The following is a 17,824-nucleotide window of genomic DNA, read 5'->3' on the forward strand; positions in this document are numbered from 1 at the left end:
AACCTAATTTCTCAATTACCGAGAAAAACAACAAACAAATACCCAACCACACATCGAGTAAAAATACCAGCTCTTTACTCCAAAACTTACCTACCTAACCAGACGAAATATCATTCGCATCGATACTAACGCGATTGGTATCCGCAGTCCATCGGGCTCTCTACCTAGGCTTAACGCCAAAAAGCAAACACTCTAAAAGTTAAAGGCTCAGACGTCACTGATCCACAATTTAACTTATCACATCAAATTTCCAGCTCTATATCAAAGAGACAAATCAAAAATCCTTAAAGATCCTCTCGCACAATATACCATACATGGTATTGGAGTGGGACATTAAAAACCACCAAACTAAATGCGCAAAAGTGGCAAATTCCATTTTCAGTTCCGCCACTTTTGAGCCCCCCAGGGTCGCTATCACCCATTCCTACACAAACCGAACTAGGATTCAAGCAAGAAATGCCAAAGCCACTCGACCTGCAAAAGTGGATGCAGATTACCAAACACATCCCAATCTCCAAAGGAATTGCATTTCCCACAAATCATAATATCACATTTCCCTAAGTACATTCTAAATCATTCAAATTACTCTCGCTTCGAATATTTTTTATCAAAACTGAAAAGCTTTGAACCAATTGGCGCAGAAATTTTGTCAAAATTTTACAACAATTCTGACGACGTTAGCATACTAGAATGGCTTCTGAAACCTCCTGACTGTTCACCATTCATATTTCTGCAATCTATTGACCAAGCTGTTGGTTGTCTATAAAGGCAGCCCGCGCATTGCTTTCTTTCTTCTTTTCAGCAATCAACACCTATCAGCAAACATCGGAACACATCGGAGCAGCGAGCTTTCATCATATCAACGTGGGAATTAATATACCGGCATATAGTTTTCATCGATCGTCATCGGGAATATTCAATTCAATTTAACTATTCAATTCATCATTAATATCATATAACCTTTGCTCAAAATTCATATTAGATTTAATTTAAAGTTTGTATAACTCACTCTTCCACCAAGTTTAAACATTCATTCCATTTTCATTCAAATCACTCTCGCCTTAAGTCTCTTAGAACTAATTAAAAAACTAATTGTAATCTTTTAACTTAAATAGAACGTATTTTATAATTACAAAAGCAACCCTAGCTTTTAACAATGTTTACCAACGGCGCGGATTATGCATTGGCACGAGAGCAAAACAGCCTGCACGATAATGAATTACGTTTACTCGCTCTACAATAAAAGAATCCGTGAGGTACGTTTTAACCCTGGCCAAGAGGTTTATAAACGCAACTTTGTACTAAGCGATTTTATACAAAACATAAAAGCGAAATTTTGCAGAAAATTTACGAAGTGTCGCATAAAAAAAGCGCGTGGCAATAACATGTACCTTTTAGAGTCGCTTCCTCGAAAGAGCCTGGGAACAGGACATCAAACAATGAAGCTACCACTTTCTTGAAATCAATCTCTCCAACGACGGGGTTCAAGTCGGCGGAGAACTATAAATCACCGAAAAGATTACACCGCATCTGGCCTGTTAATAGCACCAAAGTAAAACTCTTGCACTTAGGTAAATTAAAGTGATCTTCACGTAAACCACTTGCGGATATTTGTACATATACGCGGTACGAAAATGCCCGTAACGTATGCTCGGCTTAGCTCTCGAGGCCGGAAACCGTGTCAGGGTGGGTGTTCCCCACATTTCACATAAGGGTATTTGAACGATTTAGGCGGCCATATAACCAATTTGACAAAATTTGGAAGGAAACTTAAAAAATTAGTCACATTCGATAGAGAACATTCCAGATAAGATTTCCCAGTCCCCCTTACTTTTGCACAGCGAGCGCTCACCGTTGACCGTAAACAGAATATTATAAGACCGTTTATAAATAAATGTTCGCTCCCTAGAAAGATCGTGACGGTTTTAAGTTAATATTTTGATTTCTGCATTAAAAAGTAGTGATGGGTCCGCATACAGAAGGTAAGAATGCAATGTAATTAAATTTTTCTAATCGTTTTATTAAGCAAAAGTTCAATTTAAATGTAGCGAAAATAGCGGTTTTCAACGAGTATTTTTTTAATTTTTGTTGAATATTAAGGAATTTGTTGTATCCCCGGGAGAGATCGCGTTATTATTCTTGGTTATTCTTGAAAGCTTAGAAATTTGGCTGACGTAGTGTGTAAAAATTTCCCACAAAAAATGGCAGATAAGTGGTATTTCTTTACTTAGAAAATGTATTAAGGAAAAATCTAAAAACGCAACTAATATATAGTAACACTACTTAAGACCTATTTTAACACAAAAATTGAACTTTTTAAATGAATTTGAGGCCGCTGACCAAGAATATGAATCCATTTAATAAAAAAAAACAACAATTATTTTCAAGATATAAGCAAAAGTCATGTTTTCTAGGACCTTTCGGTCCTGTTGCTAGAAATCTGCGGGAATAAAAGGCGAACCCAACTATATTATTATTATTTCTAAATAAACATTTGTTTTCCTTTACATTGATGTTATATAAGGGCGATATTACGCAGACGATCATATGCTCCCTGGCCACGAATCGTTGTTGCTTTCACTGCACAATGAAAAAATTGAGAGCGAGCGAGAGAACTGAACCGCATGACCAATCGTTTCAAATATGACCAGGCGGCTGAGACCGAATCACTGATCAATACGATTTACTATTTGTTCTTTTTAGGAGCGAAATTGAGTATTTTTCATACTATTTCTCCTTTTAGTAGCAGAATGGTAAATTTTTGCTGAAAATTCATACAAAGTAGTACATATGTAGAATAAAATTTATACTAGAAACCCTTGTTTTTTTTTTATTTTAACATGTTTCTATACACATACATATACCGTTTCTTAATTTTTTCGTAATTTCATAACACAAATGTAAAAAGAAGTAAAAAAATAGATCAAAGAAATACAACTGCAGAGCAGCATGTTGGTCAAAGAGAGTAAGAACGGAAAAAATGAGAGAAAAAGTGCCGTGACCAAGAATCATATGATCGTCTGTGTAACATCGCCCTAAGTGATGATTAAAGAAATAGTTTTGGGTATACAAGCGTTTAAATCTAGATAAATATAAATTTAGATAAATCTACGATATTTCAGTAAATATTGTATCTAAATTGTTGAAAATTGGTAGGTGAAGTAAAATTTTGGAACAATAATCCTATTATTATGAAATATTTGGAAAATGGGAGTGGCCCCGCCCACTTATGATGAAATGCTATATCTCAGTCTCCGCTTCACCAATCTGTACTTAACTCGGTATGAGCCTTGCTTAGACTATCGGCCCAATTCTGAATATTCCCGAGGATTTCTTTTCTCGCGGATTTTACTTTTCTCGAGAATAAAATCCTCCTATTCTAAACTGCCAGGGAGCACAATTTTCCCCGAAAATTTGGGAGCAGGAAATTCGAAGTTTCGAAGAGCTGTTTGACAGTTTTTTGACAGCTCAACTCCAGCTATTTAATTTGCGCGCTTTACACATGAACGTTTGTTTCATAATAATTTTCATTAACAAATTGCGACAAATAAGTTTGAACTATAGGAATAAAACAACTAACAACTAATAGTGTAACGTGTAAACTAAACATAAACATACAAATTAAGATATTAAGCGGCTGTTTTAAGGCATAATAAGAGTAATCAGGGTACGTATATTTCGGAAATTTGCAACAAATACCATATTTCCAGCCGACATTATTGTTAAATTAGCGCACAGATTTAGTAAATTAAATTTTTGTAATAAAGCGTGAACTGTTGTCTACAAGTATGTGTAAAAGGTTTTTGATTCGATTCACGCGTTTGGGCACAGCAACCCAAAATCGTACAAATTCATAAACAGTACCCAAAGTGTATTTCCGATTAATATTGTTAATGAATTAGGGCGCGAGAACTCAAAATCTGTGTTTTAAATTAAAGTTCCATCTTTTAAGATTTTAATTTAGATCGCGCGTTTCCTTGTAATAACCCGAACTAAGTGGCCACATAGCATGAGAGTACCCTTTGCTTGGTCCAGTTGCCACAGTGAATTTTGGAATCCACATTTTTAATAAACTAGTGCTCCGGAACTTTAAATATTAGTGTTAAACTAAAGTTTAATCTTTTAACTACCCGTGTAAGTTAAAAGTTTTGGATTTGGATCGCCGGTTTCCATACAATAATCCAAAATACGTGGTCAAATAGCATAGGGTACCCTTTGCTACCTCCAGTTGCCACAGTGAATTTTGGAATCCACATTTTTAATAAACTAGTGCTCCGGAACTTTAAATATTAGTGTTAAACTAAAGCTTAATATATTAGCTACACGTGTAAGTTAAAAGTTTTGGATTTGGGTCGCCGGTTTCCATACAATAATCCAAAATACTATTAAACTAGTGCTCCAGAAATTTAAATATTAATGCTAAATTAAAGATTAATCCTTTGTAGGACAACGTTCAGCTTTGGAAGTGCTCATCTACAAATAAAATAATGCATTCCATCGCCTTTCGCTTAGTGGCAGAGGAAGTGGAAGAGGAAGAACGGTTGATGGCGCAGAGGGTCGAACGACGAAAATTGCGTGATGCCATAAATCCCTTCGAGTTGCCGCCATCTTTGTAAGTTACAATTTTTTCCCAGTACTACAAAAAGGTCTCGCTAAGCGAGGAATCAATTCAGTTTTTGAAAAAACTAAACAAATTCATTGATTGCTAGCTTATTGGTCAAAATGGATGAACAAGTCATTACTACTTTATTGCTCGATTTTGGCATTACTCCTTACATTTTTAAATAATTACATATGAATTTTCTCAATTACATACATACATAGATTTGAAAAGTATTACCGACTTAACAAGGCGGGATTCCAATATTTGTTGGACGTATTGACAGCAAATACGGAGGCACCAAAGAAGGTTTTTGCGATATCTCCCATCGCAAAACTGAGCGGGTGTTTAAGATTTTTGGCTGAAGGTGGGTACCAGACGGGTGTGGGTAAAGACTGCGACGTGTCGTTGGCGCAATCTAGTTCCAGCAAAGTGTTGAGAGAAGTTCTGACCGTTTTTGAGCGCCATTTGTGCCCGCAGTGGATAAAGGTGAGCGAAAGTGAGGAGGAAAGCAGGAATATCGCCCGAGCCTTTTACGTTAAATATGGCATTCCGGGAGTTGTGGGGTGTATTGATGGCACCCACGTAAGAATAATTGCGCAACTTTACTACAACCGTAAAGGGAACTACAGCCTAAACGTTATGCTTGTAAGTTACTCCTTGTTTCTGCATTTATCTATATTTGAACTTTTTTAGATGTCGACCGCTGAGTTGAAGCTCGACCTATCTCGGCAGCCGGTTCTAAAACTTCGAGATAGGTCGATAGGCTTGTTTGTATATATTTATGTTCAATATTTAGCTTTGCGACAATGAATTAAGGATTCGCTATGTTGATGCTTGTCATCCTGGGGCGTGTCACGATTCCTTCATATGGAACAACAGCGATTTGCGTGTTCATTTTGAGAGACAATATTTACAAGGAGCGAGGAATGCCTGGCTTTTAGGTATTGTTGTTAAATTAATTTACACTTGCCCGTAATTACGCGTTTTGTAAATTTTCAACAGGGGACGCAGGGTATCCTTTGGAACCGTGGCTGTTGACACCTCATAGAACTCCAGAAGAAGGCTCAAGGGAAATGAGGTTTAACGAAGCACACTCAAAGTGCCGAAACATTATTGAGCGCACCAATGGTGTACTAAAAAACCGCTGGCGATGTCTTCTTGGCGCAAGGGAGCTGCACTATACACCCGAAAAAGCTGCAAAAATTACAAATGTGTGCTGTGCTTTGCATAACATATGCATTCATTTCAAAGCCAATGTTGAAATTGAACTTGAAGTGTTGGAGCCTGAAGATGCGGATGTAACACCAATTGCTTCTACGCAGTACAGCGCAGTAGCACAGTCGATTAGAGCACATATAGGATCCGCTCTTTAAATAATACGCAACTGTAAATAAATAACCTGCAAAATAAATACCTGCAACATGCAATTAATATACAACAAAGCAAAGCACCACCACATCACACAACGCACAAATTTGAATTCATAGGCAAAGTGGCCGCCCAAAAGTTACTTATATGTCGAGCACAACATGCACAAAGGTTAGTACCTAACTTAATTTTCCATAAAAGATATCAACTAACTGAGGTTTTAAAAATTCGATTAGAGCCTCGGCGAGAAATTCGATATTATGCATTTAATTTTTGTAATCAAATCTTCGGCCTTTTGTTGCGAAAATGTAATGAAATATTTGAAACATCCAACTTCTACGTGCTGTTTACTTACTTGGATTTACGCCATTGGTGTTTACCTCGGGCGACATTAATATTAACAAACAAATTGCCAAGGAATCTGCTACCGAGTGTGATCAATTTTTTGCACGAATTATGAAAATTTTTGATTTACAAGAATGCTATGAAAGGAATCAATCAAGCCTGCTAGTACGCGAAAATTCGTTTACATTGGAAGAGCTGAACGGCGCAATGGAGCAGACTCTATGTAATTTGCACAGTGATGAAGAAAATAACAGTGAAAACATTTCGGTAAATGGCACAAATACAGAAGAACCATTTAAAGACACCAAATCAGCGAAAACCGCCTGTATTGAAGATGCGCAAATCTCATTACTATCGAAGAGGAGGAAGGAACTTGAAGCCAGAAAGAATGTGAAAAAATTGTACAATGCAAAACTGGAAGTAAGTTGTCGATCGGAAAATGGAAACTTTTCCTTAATATACCATTATAATCTTTGATTTATATTTGCTGGGCAGGAAATTCTGAAATTTGTAGATACGAAACTATACATAGAAGTGCGTCCGAGATATCTTATGCCGGACACAAATTGTTTTATTGATTGCCTCGACGACTTTGAAAAACTTATTCGGGATTTCAAACGTTACATACTTGTTATTCCGCTCACAGGTAAGGCTTTCGCTTATTTTTTATTGCTACAATTATTAAATTATATAAATAAATTCGTGTACAGGTGCGCCACAACGAATGGGTCATTTATTAACGCATCGTTATTTGCATTAGCTGAAGAGGAAAATGTTTCGAATGATGATAAAATTTTGGCAACTGCTGTGACACTCTCAAAACCCATGAGCACAAAACAGAACAGAACAGAACAAAGGTAAAGTTCACATTAAACCTGTAGGCTACCAATGCTTTAATCTTCGAATAAATAAATTTAAGAGAAAGGTATACAATTTTAAGAAAAATTATTTGCTTGAAACTCACTTTCTTATACTACAATTGAATGTATGCATATATGTACTACAGATCTCATTTTCATCCCAACAAGCAAAATAAACCTAAAGAAAGTTTTTTTTAAGTTTTCAATTATAAACATTAAGCTTACAAAACGTCGATTTTTTGTTTATAAAACGCTTGAAAGTAAGCGTAATATAATCGAAAAGGAACATTGGTTATAAGCGTAGAAATATAAACTTTTAATAAATGTTCAAAAGAAAGCTTTTTATAAGCCTAAAAGTGTAAACTTATAATAAAGGTTCAAAAAAAGTTGTTTATAAGCGTATGAATATAAACTTACTAAAAATGTTCAAAAAAAAAGCTTTTTATAAGCATTTTTATAACCCTTTATTTAAAGATATTTCAATAAAAACTCATACATAGATTGCTTAACATCTAGAAACTAAAAGAAATGCGAATTTTCGGCGGACTCATCTACAGTCGCGAAAATGTAAATAGGGAATAGACATAAAAATTCAAATACAAATTCCCGATAACACACAAAAATTAAGCATAAAAAAGTTAATTATTATATCTTGTTGCGTGCTTTCAATTACAAGCGGTTATTGGCAAATTGGAAAAACGACATCGATGCAGCTATATATTCCGCATCATCGCCGCCATTATCATTGATGAACTTTTCTGAAAAAAATGTAATACATTTTTAGTTGAATGTTAAACTAAGAAAGGCTAAGGAGAACTCATCATTTGAAGACTCGAATGCTCCACCGATTAGCGCAGCGGGTCCTGGATTGATTTTTTTTTACCGCATTGGTTTTATTTAATTTTTTCTTTTTAATAATATATTTTAAAAAACGTAAACACGTCACTTACGATTGAAAAAATTTATATTTACTACTTCATGTCGTTGGCATTTGCATTTCATTTATAAGTTTAAGTTATTTATAAACATTCGCTCTCAAAACTTATTAAAGGTTTATTTGAAAAAAACTTTTAATAAGCTTAATATTAAAAATCCTTATTTAACGCTTATTATAGCAAACTTACTTTAAGTTATTTTTAAAAACTTTTACTGAAATGCTTGTTGGGATTCTTTTACATACACACATGAATGAAAGTATCAAAATAAGCTTGAAAAGTTAAGTAGTTACATAAACAGAAGGAATAAAAATACAAATATTTAAAATATGATTATATCATAAAACCAGTCTTTATTTTAAAGGGAAAATAACTAAAAAATATATACACATTCTTGTATTTCGCTTAAAATAAGAAAACAATTAAGGTAAAAACTAAAACAATTCATCGCAAACAAACAAGACTTATGTACTAAATAAAAAACAGTTTGAACGCTACATATCTATATACATATATACAGTGGCGCTCACCTTAATAGCACACTTTTATTTTTTACAATTTTCACACTGTTTTACGTGATACATTTTTTTCGTTAATTGTTTATAAAAATATAGTGGATTCTATAACATAAACCATATAGTATATATCACGTAAAACATTGGGAAAATTGTGAAACATAAAAGTGTGCTATTAAGGTGAGCGCCACTGTCCATCTAACGTAAATTTTAAAGTAAGAAATAGAGGTACATGAGTCTCAAATAAGTCCACTTGTTACAGTCGGCGAGCCATCGCTTCCATCGTTTTCTTTACTTTTTATAGGTGTGGACCGACCAAAAAAAATATGTGCGTCAAAAGGCGTCGCAAAATTTAAAAGCCAGTAAAGGCACGGGCGGTGGCCCAAACACCCAACAGAAACTTTCTTCCAATGAGGAAGCTATTTACAAACTGATTGGGATGAAGGAAAGTGTTGAAGGCATATCTGCGTCTACTTTTGGATTGCCACCTTCAAGTGTATCTAAGACCATTGCAGAACCTGAGCGAGACGTGTCAGAATGTGTAGAATATCTAGAGGAAGTGGAAATAGATATACATGAGTCTCAAATAAGTCCACTTGTTACAGTCGGCGAGCCATCGCTTCCATCACCACCAGTAAATGTAGTTCCAGAAAGGAGACGTACTGGAAAGAAGCCGAAAGCATCCTCCGACGTTCTGCAAGCTGAACTAAAGATTCAGCAAGCCTTATAAGAAACAGTTACTGTAGCAGTAACGATTTTAGCAGAACATCTTGAAGAGTAGAAACACTTTCCTTCATTNAGTTTCTGTTGGGTGTTTGGGCCACCGCCCGTGCCTTTACTGGCTTTTAAATTTTGCGACGCCTTTTGACGCACATATTTTTTTTGGTCGGTCCACACCTATAAAAAGTAAAGAAAACGATAATTTAAAGCGAAAACTACATATTTAATCACTTTTACAAACCTTTTTCCACTCAGTCGTATTTTTTGTCGGTGGACCTGCGGAGTTTAGTTCCACCTCAGCGTTCCGCCAAAACCGGGAAACTTCCTCTTTGTTGCCCCTATGGAAGCCGCGAGCAATGTCCGGCCTAGCTTCCATTAGGCTTATTAAAATTTCCTCTTGCTTTCTATTTGTTGTTTTAGACCTAAAATGAAAGCATTGAACGTTTTATTACTCCAAATTTTCTTTAAATTGTAATTAACTTACATTTTTGTAGCAGCTCCCTTTTAAAATACTGGTGAAAATTCTCCCAGAATAACGAAGTCAATTCTCTTCCTTTTTGACATTCGTAATACCTACTTTTTTCCCCAAACACATTTTCACTTTTTCGAAGATCGTTTAGAATAGGAGGAAAGAGAAAAGAGGAAAATTCCTCAGGAAATTTTTATTCATGATAGGAGGAAAGGGAAATGAGGAAAAATTCCTGGGGAGTTTCTGTTCAGAATCGGGCTGTATATCAAACATATATGCTAAACTCTTTGAAATCCGGCGATAATCACGCATACTTCCCATATAACGTTAATTTACAGAAATTCGAAAACTGCGATAAATCAGTAACTACTGAAGCTGATTCACTCAAAATCGATTCTTGGAATAACCTCTTAGCATTAAATTATATTATTATTATTTTGTTGGATATTGGGCGTGGCGCCGCCCACTTATGACCACAAATATGTATCTCAGTAACCGATTTATCAATTTGTACCACCTTGTAACCTTGGATTGGAAAAGCAATACGTTGAAAATACGAAAACTCCGATATTTCGGTAATTCAGGATGTTGGATTCACATCTGCCAGTGCACATATGGGTTAAACGCACTAATTCTTTCTTTTTCGCTAAATAATAAATCGAGCGACTATCAGCAGAAACACACGCGTTTTTCTTTTTCCAGTTTGAAACTCTTGGTAATATTAGCGTACATTATTTTGGTCCTTCGAGCCGGATTCCGCAGTCGGGACTGAAGTATATCTTTAAACAATCCACTTTTATAATCTAACTAATCTTAAAGTCTCGCGACTCCACGACGTAAAAGAAAAAAAAGCCCAAAAATCGTTGCAAAGATTGCAGCAACTACATCGTAACCTGCAAATTTGAGGTTACGTTGGACACGTGATCATGACGGTCAAACTGCGCGATGCAGCGTTGAAGCCAACGGATTCAGTAGCTCAAAAATTGAAGGCTACGTGAAGCTTCGAGAAGAGCAATGGGCAAAGTTCACGGAGGCACAGGATGCGGTAGAGGTTTCGTGTGGAGTCGAAACGATTGATGCTGAAGAGCAAGCGTGTGTGCAGGCAGAAGAAGAAGGTACGTGGAGGCGCTTTGTAACTTCAAGCAAGTGCTTAGTCAAACATCGTTGCCTATCGCCAGTACACCCACGGCAGTAACACAGGCTATCGAGACGTCGACTACGGAAGTGCGCCTACCCAGAATCGAGCTTCCCAAATTTAGTGGTGACTCAACTGGGTGGATTCTATTCCACGATTCGTTTAAGGCATTGGTGCACGATAATACGACGCTCTCAGGCTACCAGAAGTTGCACTATCTTCGCAGCTGCCTTCAAGGCGAGGCGCTGCAGGTCGTCTCTAAACTAACAAATTCGGAGGCAAATTACCATGTGGCTTGGGATCTGATTTGCTCAAAGTATAAGGTGATGCGAATCATCGTTGATAGTCACTTTCGCGCAATATTCAACATAAAGCCAGTTACGAACGAAACAGCACAAACACTTAAACACGTTCTCAATTCAATGTTGCAAAACATACGGGCTTTGCAAGCGCTTGAACGGCCAGTAGAGGCGTGGGATGATTGGGTAGTATATTATCTGTTATCTAAACTTCCACATGAAACCCGGAAACAGTGGGAGTTGTCATTAACGAATGATAAGCTGCCTACATTCAACGACTTGCAAACATTCCTCGAGAGCCGGTGCCGATCGCTAGAGGTACTAGCACCTGGTAGTGGCGGACCAACCAGCAAAAGGGGTAGTAATGCAGCCGTGTTGCATCCATCATCCAATCGACATTCGCCTCGCCACACGCAATCTTCAAGAGCCGATTCATGCACGTGCTGCTCTTCTCAGCACAGAATCTACGCCTGCAGCAGCTTCAAGGAGCTAAGCCCGGCTGCTCGAGCACAATTCATCAAACAAAGGGAAGCATGTTTCAACTGTTTTCGTCAGGATCACAAAGCATCAAATTGCAAGAGCACGTCCAATTGTTTGAGCTGTGGTCGCCGGCACCACACGCTACTCCATGAAAGCTACAACAACACGAATAGCCCTTGCGAAACATCAGCAGCGGCAGCTGATACAGCATCATGCGCTGCACCTGCACCCAGCCGGGTGTCTAGCGAAAAGCATACTCATCTTGCAACTAGTTCTCTTGATCCTGTCAATGCGCTATACTGAAGCCACGACAGCGCCCTTGCTGCGCTGCCGACATCAGCGCTGGCTTCGTCACAAAGCGCAGCTGAGCTCACTACTCCTGCAGGGAAGCGGGAGTCTAAAGGATCAGACATCAATTGTAATAGTGCACCAGCTGCACCGTTACCGCTAACAGAGTCTCCACCGTGCGGCACATCCGCATTCTTGTCACCTACTACAGACCAGGCGTCCAACTGAGAGGTTCAACAAGCAACAGCATGGTCGAAGGGTGGCAATATGACATCACACTACGCCGAAGCAGACAACGCCATATTACTGGCTACCGCAGTAGCCAATGTACGTGACTACGCCGGCCGCTGGCACGATATGCGCATAGTTTTCGACAATGGGTCGCACGCTTTATTTATCACAGAGCGTTGCGTACAACAACTACGTCTTCCAAGAAGATCATCAGCTATCCTGATCACAGGCATAGGCTCAACGCCAAGCGGTAGGCCAAGGGGTGAGGTACTCCTTACTATCGCGTCATCGCAATTACAGCCGTCTTACGTCATCAACACCTTAGTTTTGCCAAAGAAAACTAGCGATCTGCCTACCACCTGCGTGAGCGTCGCAGATTGGCAACACATCAAAGGACTTGCACTGGCAGATCCGCACTTCGCCACACTAGGTCCCATCGACATACTCATCAGTATGGACGAAATNTCCCATCGACATACTCATCGGTATGGACGAAATGGAGCATTTTCTGACTACTGATCTACGCAAAGGCCCTCCTGGTACACCCCTGGCTCAGCGGACAGCACTCGGATGGGTTCTCTTTGGACGAACCAGAAATCCAACAACTACTACACACGCGGAGGTCCCGAGCCTACATTGCGATGTAGATCTTGTTAAGATTTTAAGCAAGGTTTGGGAGCTTGACCAGGCCCCGCATCGGCAACATCTCACGAACGAAGAAAAGTTCTGTGAATATCTCTTCGACTCAACACACCAACGTGCAGCAGACGGGCGTGTCATTGTGCAGCTACCTCTAAAACCTTCTGTGCCTATAGGCGAGACCCGTTCTGTCGCATTACGCAGTTTTTACAGGCTTGAGAAGCGATTAGCTGCAAACGAAAACCTACGTCGGCACTATGTGGAGTTCATGCATGAGCTGTTGCGGTTGGGTCACATGGAGTGCGTCCGTGATAGACCCTCATCCTGCTATTACATGCCTCATCACGCGGTATTAAAAGAGACAAGCGAAACAACTAAAATAAGAGTTGTGTTCAACGCAGCGATGAAATCCTCCTCAGGTTTTTCGTTAAATGATGCATTAATGGTTGGCCCACCATTATAACAAGAATTATTTCCCATTCTATTGCGTTTCCGTATGCATCGTTATGCCATGACCGCCGATATAGCGAAAATGTACCGCCAAGTATATGTTCACGAGAAGCATGTGGATTTCCAAAGAATCGTGTGGAGAGATGCGCCAACCGAAGAACTGAAAGACTATCGTATACTTCGTCTCACTTACGGTACAGCTGCTGTAAGTCACTTGGCTGTGAAGGCGTTGCAGCAAGTTGCTAAGCATAACATGGCAGAATTTCAGTCCTCTCATTCTACGGGATTTCTATATGGACGACCTCCTAACAGGAGCTCACACTTTTGGATAATATTCCAACATCCACAACGCCGATAAATCATTTGTTAGCTGAAAAGGGGGAAGTGAAAACGCTGGGGTTAACGTGGAACACGTCTCCCGATTACTTGACGTATGCGGTAAGTCTTAAGACACCTCCTACTATATTGACCAAAAGAGGTTTCCTGTCGGATGCCAGCACTACTTTCGATCCGCTCGGTCTAATCGCACCTTGCACTATAAAGGCGAGAATTTGGTTTCAGCAAATTTGGCGCACTGATGTCGATTGGGACGAACCTGTTTCCGATCAAATAGCGAAAGATTGGTACTTTCATCGTGACGAGCTTCGATTGTTGTCTAACCTTAAATTAAACCGTTGGCTGGGTATGAGCCCCAATGCGCACACCGAATTTCAAGTATTTGCAGATGCTTCGGAGAAGGCGTATGCGGCGGTGGCCTATGCACGTACTAAGTACATAGACGGCAAGATCGTGGTCAATCAAGTTGCATCCAGGTCGAAGGTCGCTCCGCTGAAAACTACAACTTTACCCCGACTGGAGCTGTGCGCTGCTCACCTAGCAGCAAAACTCATTAAGCAGATCACCGCTTGTGTGTGCTCGCCAGAAAGCCGCATGTTCGGGTGGACAGATTCAACTGTGGCATTGGCTTGGCTACAAAGTCACCCTAGCCGATGGTCTACATTCGTGGCGAATCGCGAGGCGGAAGTGCAGGAAATACTACCCTCCGAATGTTGTGCGCATGTCAGATCCGAAAGCAATCCTGCTGACTGTGCCTCCAGGGGTATGTTGCCATCGAGTTTGCTGTCACATAAGTTGTGGTGGCACGGTCCATCGTGGTTGTCGTCTTCTAGCTACGTACAATATGAGGTCAAGCGACAAGATCACATCACTCAGCTTGAGTTGCGTAAGAAAACTGCTGCCGTAAATGTAGCTGAACCATCACAGCAATGGACCCTTCTCGAAAAATGCTCCTCATTCACGAAGCTGAAAAGAGTTACGGCCTATGTGATGTGCTTCATCGAAAAAGTTCGCAGTTGCGCGCAAACAATGCCTCGCAGGCAAACACGACCCTTAACCAGCAAAGAAATCCAATTCGCAGAGCTAAAACTCATAAGGTATACTCAAAAGTTCTACTTTCCCAATAAAACTTATCTTTGTAGCGCCAAAAAGCCACTTCCACGACGTAGCAGTCTTTAGCAGTTACAGTCGTTTGTTGATAAAAGCGGTATCCTTCGTGTTGGAGGCAGGCTGAAGCACTCCAATGTGTCGTCTGACGTAAAACATCCTGTATTATTGGCCAAGAGCTCTCCACTGGCAAAGCTAATAGTGGCAGATATTCACAAATTTACTCTACACGCTGGTCCTCGGATTATGCAGGTTGTCCTACAGCGGCGCTATTGGGTTGTTGGTGCACGCAGTTTAATTCGAAACATATACCATAAATGTGTCAAATGTACCTTATTAAACCGTAATATAGCTCAACAATCAATGGGGAATTTATCCGAAGCTAGGGCTACATACGCTCGTTGTTTTACCCGCAGAGCAGTAGATTTTGCTGGCCCTTATGTGTACAAATTTACACATGGAAGAGGAGCGAAATCCATCAAAGGATGTTCTTTCATTTGCATATGCGGTTTATAAATCGCAGAGGCTTTTGCAAGGTCATGTTCTCGGACAACGGCACAAATTTTGTGGGCGCCGAAAAGCATCTGCGCAACAGTTTACAACAGTGCATGACTGATGACAGATTTCGGTCATTTTTTAGCGACCTGAACATTGATTGGCATTTTAACCCCCCAGCCGCACCCCACATGGGTGGATACTGGGAGATTGACATCAAACGTGTTAAGTACCATCTGAAACGTACATTAGGCAATACTCTCCTGTCATACGAGGAGTTCAATACGTTATTGACTGAAATTGAAGCTTGCGTGAACTCTCGGCCTTTGTGCGACAACTCAACAAATGTTAGCGACTTGGAGGTTCTCACACCGGGGCACTGTATAGTGGGCGAACCCCTGAAGTCCATTCCAGAACCTGAGGCTCAAGGGTTCTGCGGAAACCTTCATCAGCGATGGCAATTAATTTCCGCAATGAGACAGGATTTCTGGCGCCGATGGAGAGATGAATATCTCGTAGGCTTCCAACGCCGCGCCAAGTGGTTCCGACCGTCCCGCAATATCGAGGAAGGAGATGTTGTTGCCGTCTTTGTCAAGCCTACCCCGCCGACAAAGTGGACGCTTGCAAGAGTGGTGAAATGCCATCCTGGAGACGATGGTCTCGTAAGAGTGGTCACGCTGCGAACGCCAGATGGAGAATTCGTACGGCCCACCGTGAGACTTTGCCTGCTTCCTACTAAAGGAGATTTGTTCTCCGAGGAGAATTTGTAGAGCCTTACTTACGAATACATGTCCATTTAAGATAAAAATTGCCCTTTTAAAATTAATAATCTTTACTGTAATTTCCTTTCTTGTTGAACCTATCCAGGTAGTTCAAGGGTGGCGGTATGTTGGATTCATATCTGCCAGTGCACATATGGGTTAAACGCACTGCTGCCAACCTTTACAACTATACCATTGTAAATGACATTTGTTCTAATTCTTTCTTTTTCGCTAAATAATAAATCGAGCGACTATCAGCAGAAACACACGCGTTTTTCTTTTTCCAGTTTGAAACTCTTGGTAACATTAGCGTACAGAGGACGCTATGTAATTTACTCCAAGTTAATATTTACAACATTCTCTTAACAATAAATAAGACTGTTATATTTTTGTTATTATTATAAAAATATAGCTTTATTACACTTTCTTACCTATACTGTCATATATTTGAATTATCTAATTCCCTAAATCAAAGTTAAATTTGATTTTTCAAACCGGTGGCAACCCTGGGAGCTTGTTAAAAGATAAAGCCTTTTCAAATCCATTTCTATTGATACCTTGCAGCAATTGATTTAACTAATTGAACAAAATTTTTTAACAGATGGCAACTCTGTTAATGTTTAAACCTAGATATAAACCTTCTCCTCGCCGAGACGAACACGTATATGCGTTCCTACAATCGGACCATGGCGACATGGAGTCTATCGATGTTAAACGTTAAGAAACTTTATTTTCCTTGTTTTGATGGAATAATTCTATTTACTTGATTTTAAACATTAACAATTCTATATGTCAAAACACGTCTTTTCCAAACATTTCGAGTTGAAATATTCATAAAAATAATTTTGGCCGCATAAATCGGCGAAATACCCCTATGTGTGTTGGGCTCTCACTATTTAGGAAAAATCCTTGGGCCGCTCGGAATGAAGAAAATTCACATTTAAAATGAAAATAATATATTTTTTAATTGCTAATTGCCTTTGTTTAGGTTGCATATGTCAAACAAGATAAAGGGAACAAAATATACCACAAAGGGCAAAGCTTTCTTGTGATGGGGCTGCCAGACTGTGAGTTGGGGTGTGGTGAGTAATGAAATTCGCCGGGAAAGGGATAGATGTAGGGTGAGTACACTTGTGATTGGCCAAATAGAACAATGAAAATATTTGCGGGACAGTGTTTTGAAAGAACACTAGTTGGAAAACAGCTTTTATAAATGGGTTAACTGAAGGACATAGGATAGATCTGCCTCGTGTTTAACAACAACCTCATCCACGCTGCACGAACGTATACTCACTTTTTAAAGTGCGGTTATCACAACTTTAAATTAAAATTTAAAGAAACGATGCGATTTTTTTCGTCAAAAAAATAACTGCAGTGTTTTAAAAATCGGGAATCGCAGTTTTGTGTAGGGAGAACGACCCCAATTACACGCGCGAACATCCCGTGGAGACCAACCCGTCCACGACCAGGACCCACCCGAGCAAAAGAAGAGGCTACTTGGGTGGTAGAAGCCCGCTAGTGGAGGACAGGCAACGAGTTGAGGACATGCACCAGTCGAGGTAAGAAACAGTGTCCACTCTCTGGGAGCAGCAAGTAGGCAGCAAGTCCCCCGCCAAGATATTAGTAGAAAATTCTTATTGGAGTAGGTTTTAGTAGTCTGTTTTTTCATGGGTTTTATCCTAGTGTGCAAATAATCAAAGAACCACTCTTTCGGCATCTTCTGAGTGAAACGGTTGTGTTGTTTCTCCCCATATATTTCTGTGTGTGCCTTTTATAGAATTGACAGTT

General features: G+C 39.5%; 4 protein-coding genes across 6 annotated transcripts; 3 read left to right on the forward strand and 1 right to left on the reverse strand.

Annotated features, from left to right (window-relative positions):
- The first annotated feature begins 3,278 nt into the window (after positions 1-3,278).
- On the forward strand, positions 3,279-7,153 carry LOC108358021 (telomerase-binding protein EST1A-like). Of its 3 annotated transcripts, XM_017609138.1 has the most exons (7): positions 3,280-3,667; positions 4,446-4,612; positions 4,825-5,544; positions 5,606-6,142; positions 6,208-6,736; positions 6,812-6,962; positions 7,027-7,153. In XM_017609138.1, exons 5-7 carry the CDS (start codon positions 6,428-6,430, stop codon positions 7,074-7,076), a joined length of 510 nt encoding a protein of 169 aa, XP_017464627.1. In that variant the 5' UTR covers positions 3,280-3,667; positions 4,446-4,612; positions 4,825-5,544; positions 5,606-6,142; positions 6,208-6,427; the 3' UTR covers positions 7,077-7,153. The 3 variants fall into 3 exon arrangements, 1 of the variants encoding a protein (XP_017464627.1); XR_001846693.1 differs by lacking the exons at positions 6,812-6,962; positions 7,027-7,153 and having other exon boundaries at positions 3,279-3,667; positions 4,825-5,248; positions 5,400-5,544; positions 6,208-6,425; XR_001846694.1 differs by lacking the exons at positions 3,280-3,667; positions 6,812-6,962; positions 7,027-7,153 and having other exon boundaries at positions 4,329-4,612; positions 4,825-5,248; positions 5,400-5,544; positions 6,208-6,425.
- A 2,187-nt stretch (positions 7,154-9,340) lies between these two features.
- On the reverse strand, positions 9,341-10,068 carry LOC108358015 (uncharacterized). Its single transcript, XM_017609132.1, has 3 exons — positions 9,831-10,068; positions 9,588-9,768; positions 9,341-9,523 (listed from the first exon to the last, which is right to left on the reverse strand). Coding segments are annotated over exons 1-3 (366 nt in total). The 5' UTR covers positions 9,833-10,068.
- Positions 10,069-10,741: 673 nt separating this feature from the next.
- LOC108358016 (uncharacterized) lies at positions 10,742-12,032 on the forward strand. Its single transcript, XM_017609133.1, has 3 exons — positions 10,742-10,809; positions 10,994-11,435; positions 11,484-12,032. The coding sequence occupies exons 1-3, from the start codon at positions 10,742-10,744 to the stop codon at positions 12,030-12,032; spliced, it is 1,059 nt and encodes a 352-aa protein (XP_017464622.1).
- A 703-nt stretch (positions 12,033-12,735) lies between these two features.
- Positions 12,736-14,852, forward strand: LOC108358018 (uncharacterized). Its single transcript, XM_017609134.1, has 4 exons — positions 12,736-13,306; positions 13,355-13,542; positions 13,650-14,770; positions 14,816-14,852. The coding sequence occupies exons 1-4, from the start codon at positions 12,736-12,738 to the stop codon at positions 14,850-14,852; spliced, it is 1,917 nt and encodes a 638-aa protein (XP_017464623.1).
- The last annotated feature ends 2,972 nt before the right edge of the window (positions 14,853-17,824 follow it).

Source organism: Rhagoletis zephyria, unplaced genomic scaffold (assembly GCF_001687245.7).
Source record: "Rhagoletis zephyria isolate East Lansing unplaced genomic scaffold, Rhagoletis_zephyria_1.1 Rzeph_scaffold_00194, whole genome shotgun sequence".
In the NCBI taxonomy this organism is placed as follows: Eukaryota; Metazoa; Arthropoda; class Insecta; order Diptera; family Tephritidae; genus Rhagoletis; species Rhagoletis zephyria.

Excerpts from the sequence above, each read along its gene's own strand:
- LOC108358018 (XM_017609134.1), top strand. The coding sequence starts at position 12,736 with ATGGACGAAATGGAGCATTTTCTGACTACTGATCTACGCAAAGGCCCT. Across the intron at positions 13,543-13,649 it reads TCACTTACGGTACAGCTGCT|GAGCTCACACTTTTGGATAA; the intron begins GTAAGTCACTTG and ends ACCTCCTAACAG. Across the intron at positions 14,771-14,815 it reads GCAGAGCTAAAACTCATAAG|CGCCAAAAAGCCACTTCCAC; the intron begins GTATACTCAAAA and ends TTATCTTTGTAG.
- LOC108358016 (XM_017609133.1), top strand. The coding sequence starts at position 10,742 with ATGACGGTCAAACTGCGCGATGCAGCGTTGAAGCCAACGGATTCAGTA. Across the intron at positions 10,810-10,993 it reads GCTCAAAAATTGAAGGCTAC|TACACCCACGGCAGTAACAC; the intron begins GTGAAGCTTCGA and ends GCCTATCGCCAG. Across the intron at positions 11,436-11,483 it reads TAGAGGCGTGGGATGATTGG|TGGGAGTTGTCATTAACGAA; the intron begins GTAGTATATTAT and ends ACCCGGAAACAG.
- LOC108358021 (XM_017609138.1), top strand. The coding sequence starts at position 6,428 with ATGAAAATTTTTGATTTACAAGAATGCTATGAAAGGAATCAATCAAGC. Across the intron at positions 6,737-6,811 it reads TGTACAATGCAAAACTGGAA|GAAATTCTGAAATTTGTAGA; the intron begins GTAAGTTGTCGA and ends TTTGCTGGGCAG. Across the intron at positions 6,963-7,026 it reads ACTTGTTATTCCGCTCACAG|GTGCGCCACAACGAATGGGT; the intron begins GTAAGGCTTTCG and ends ATTCGTGTACAG.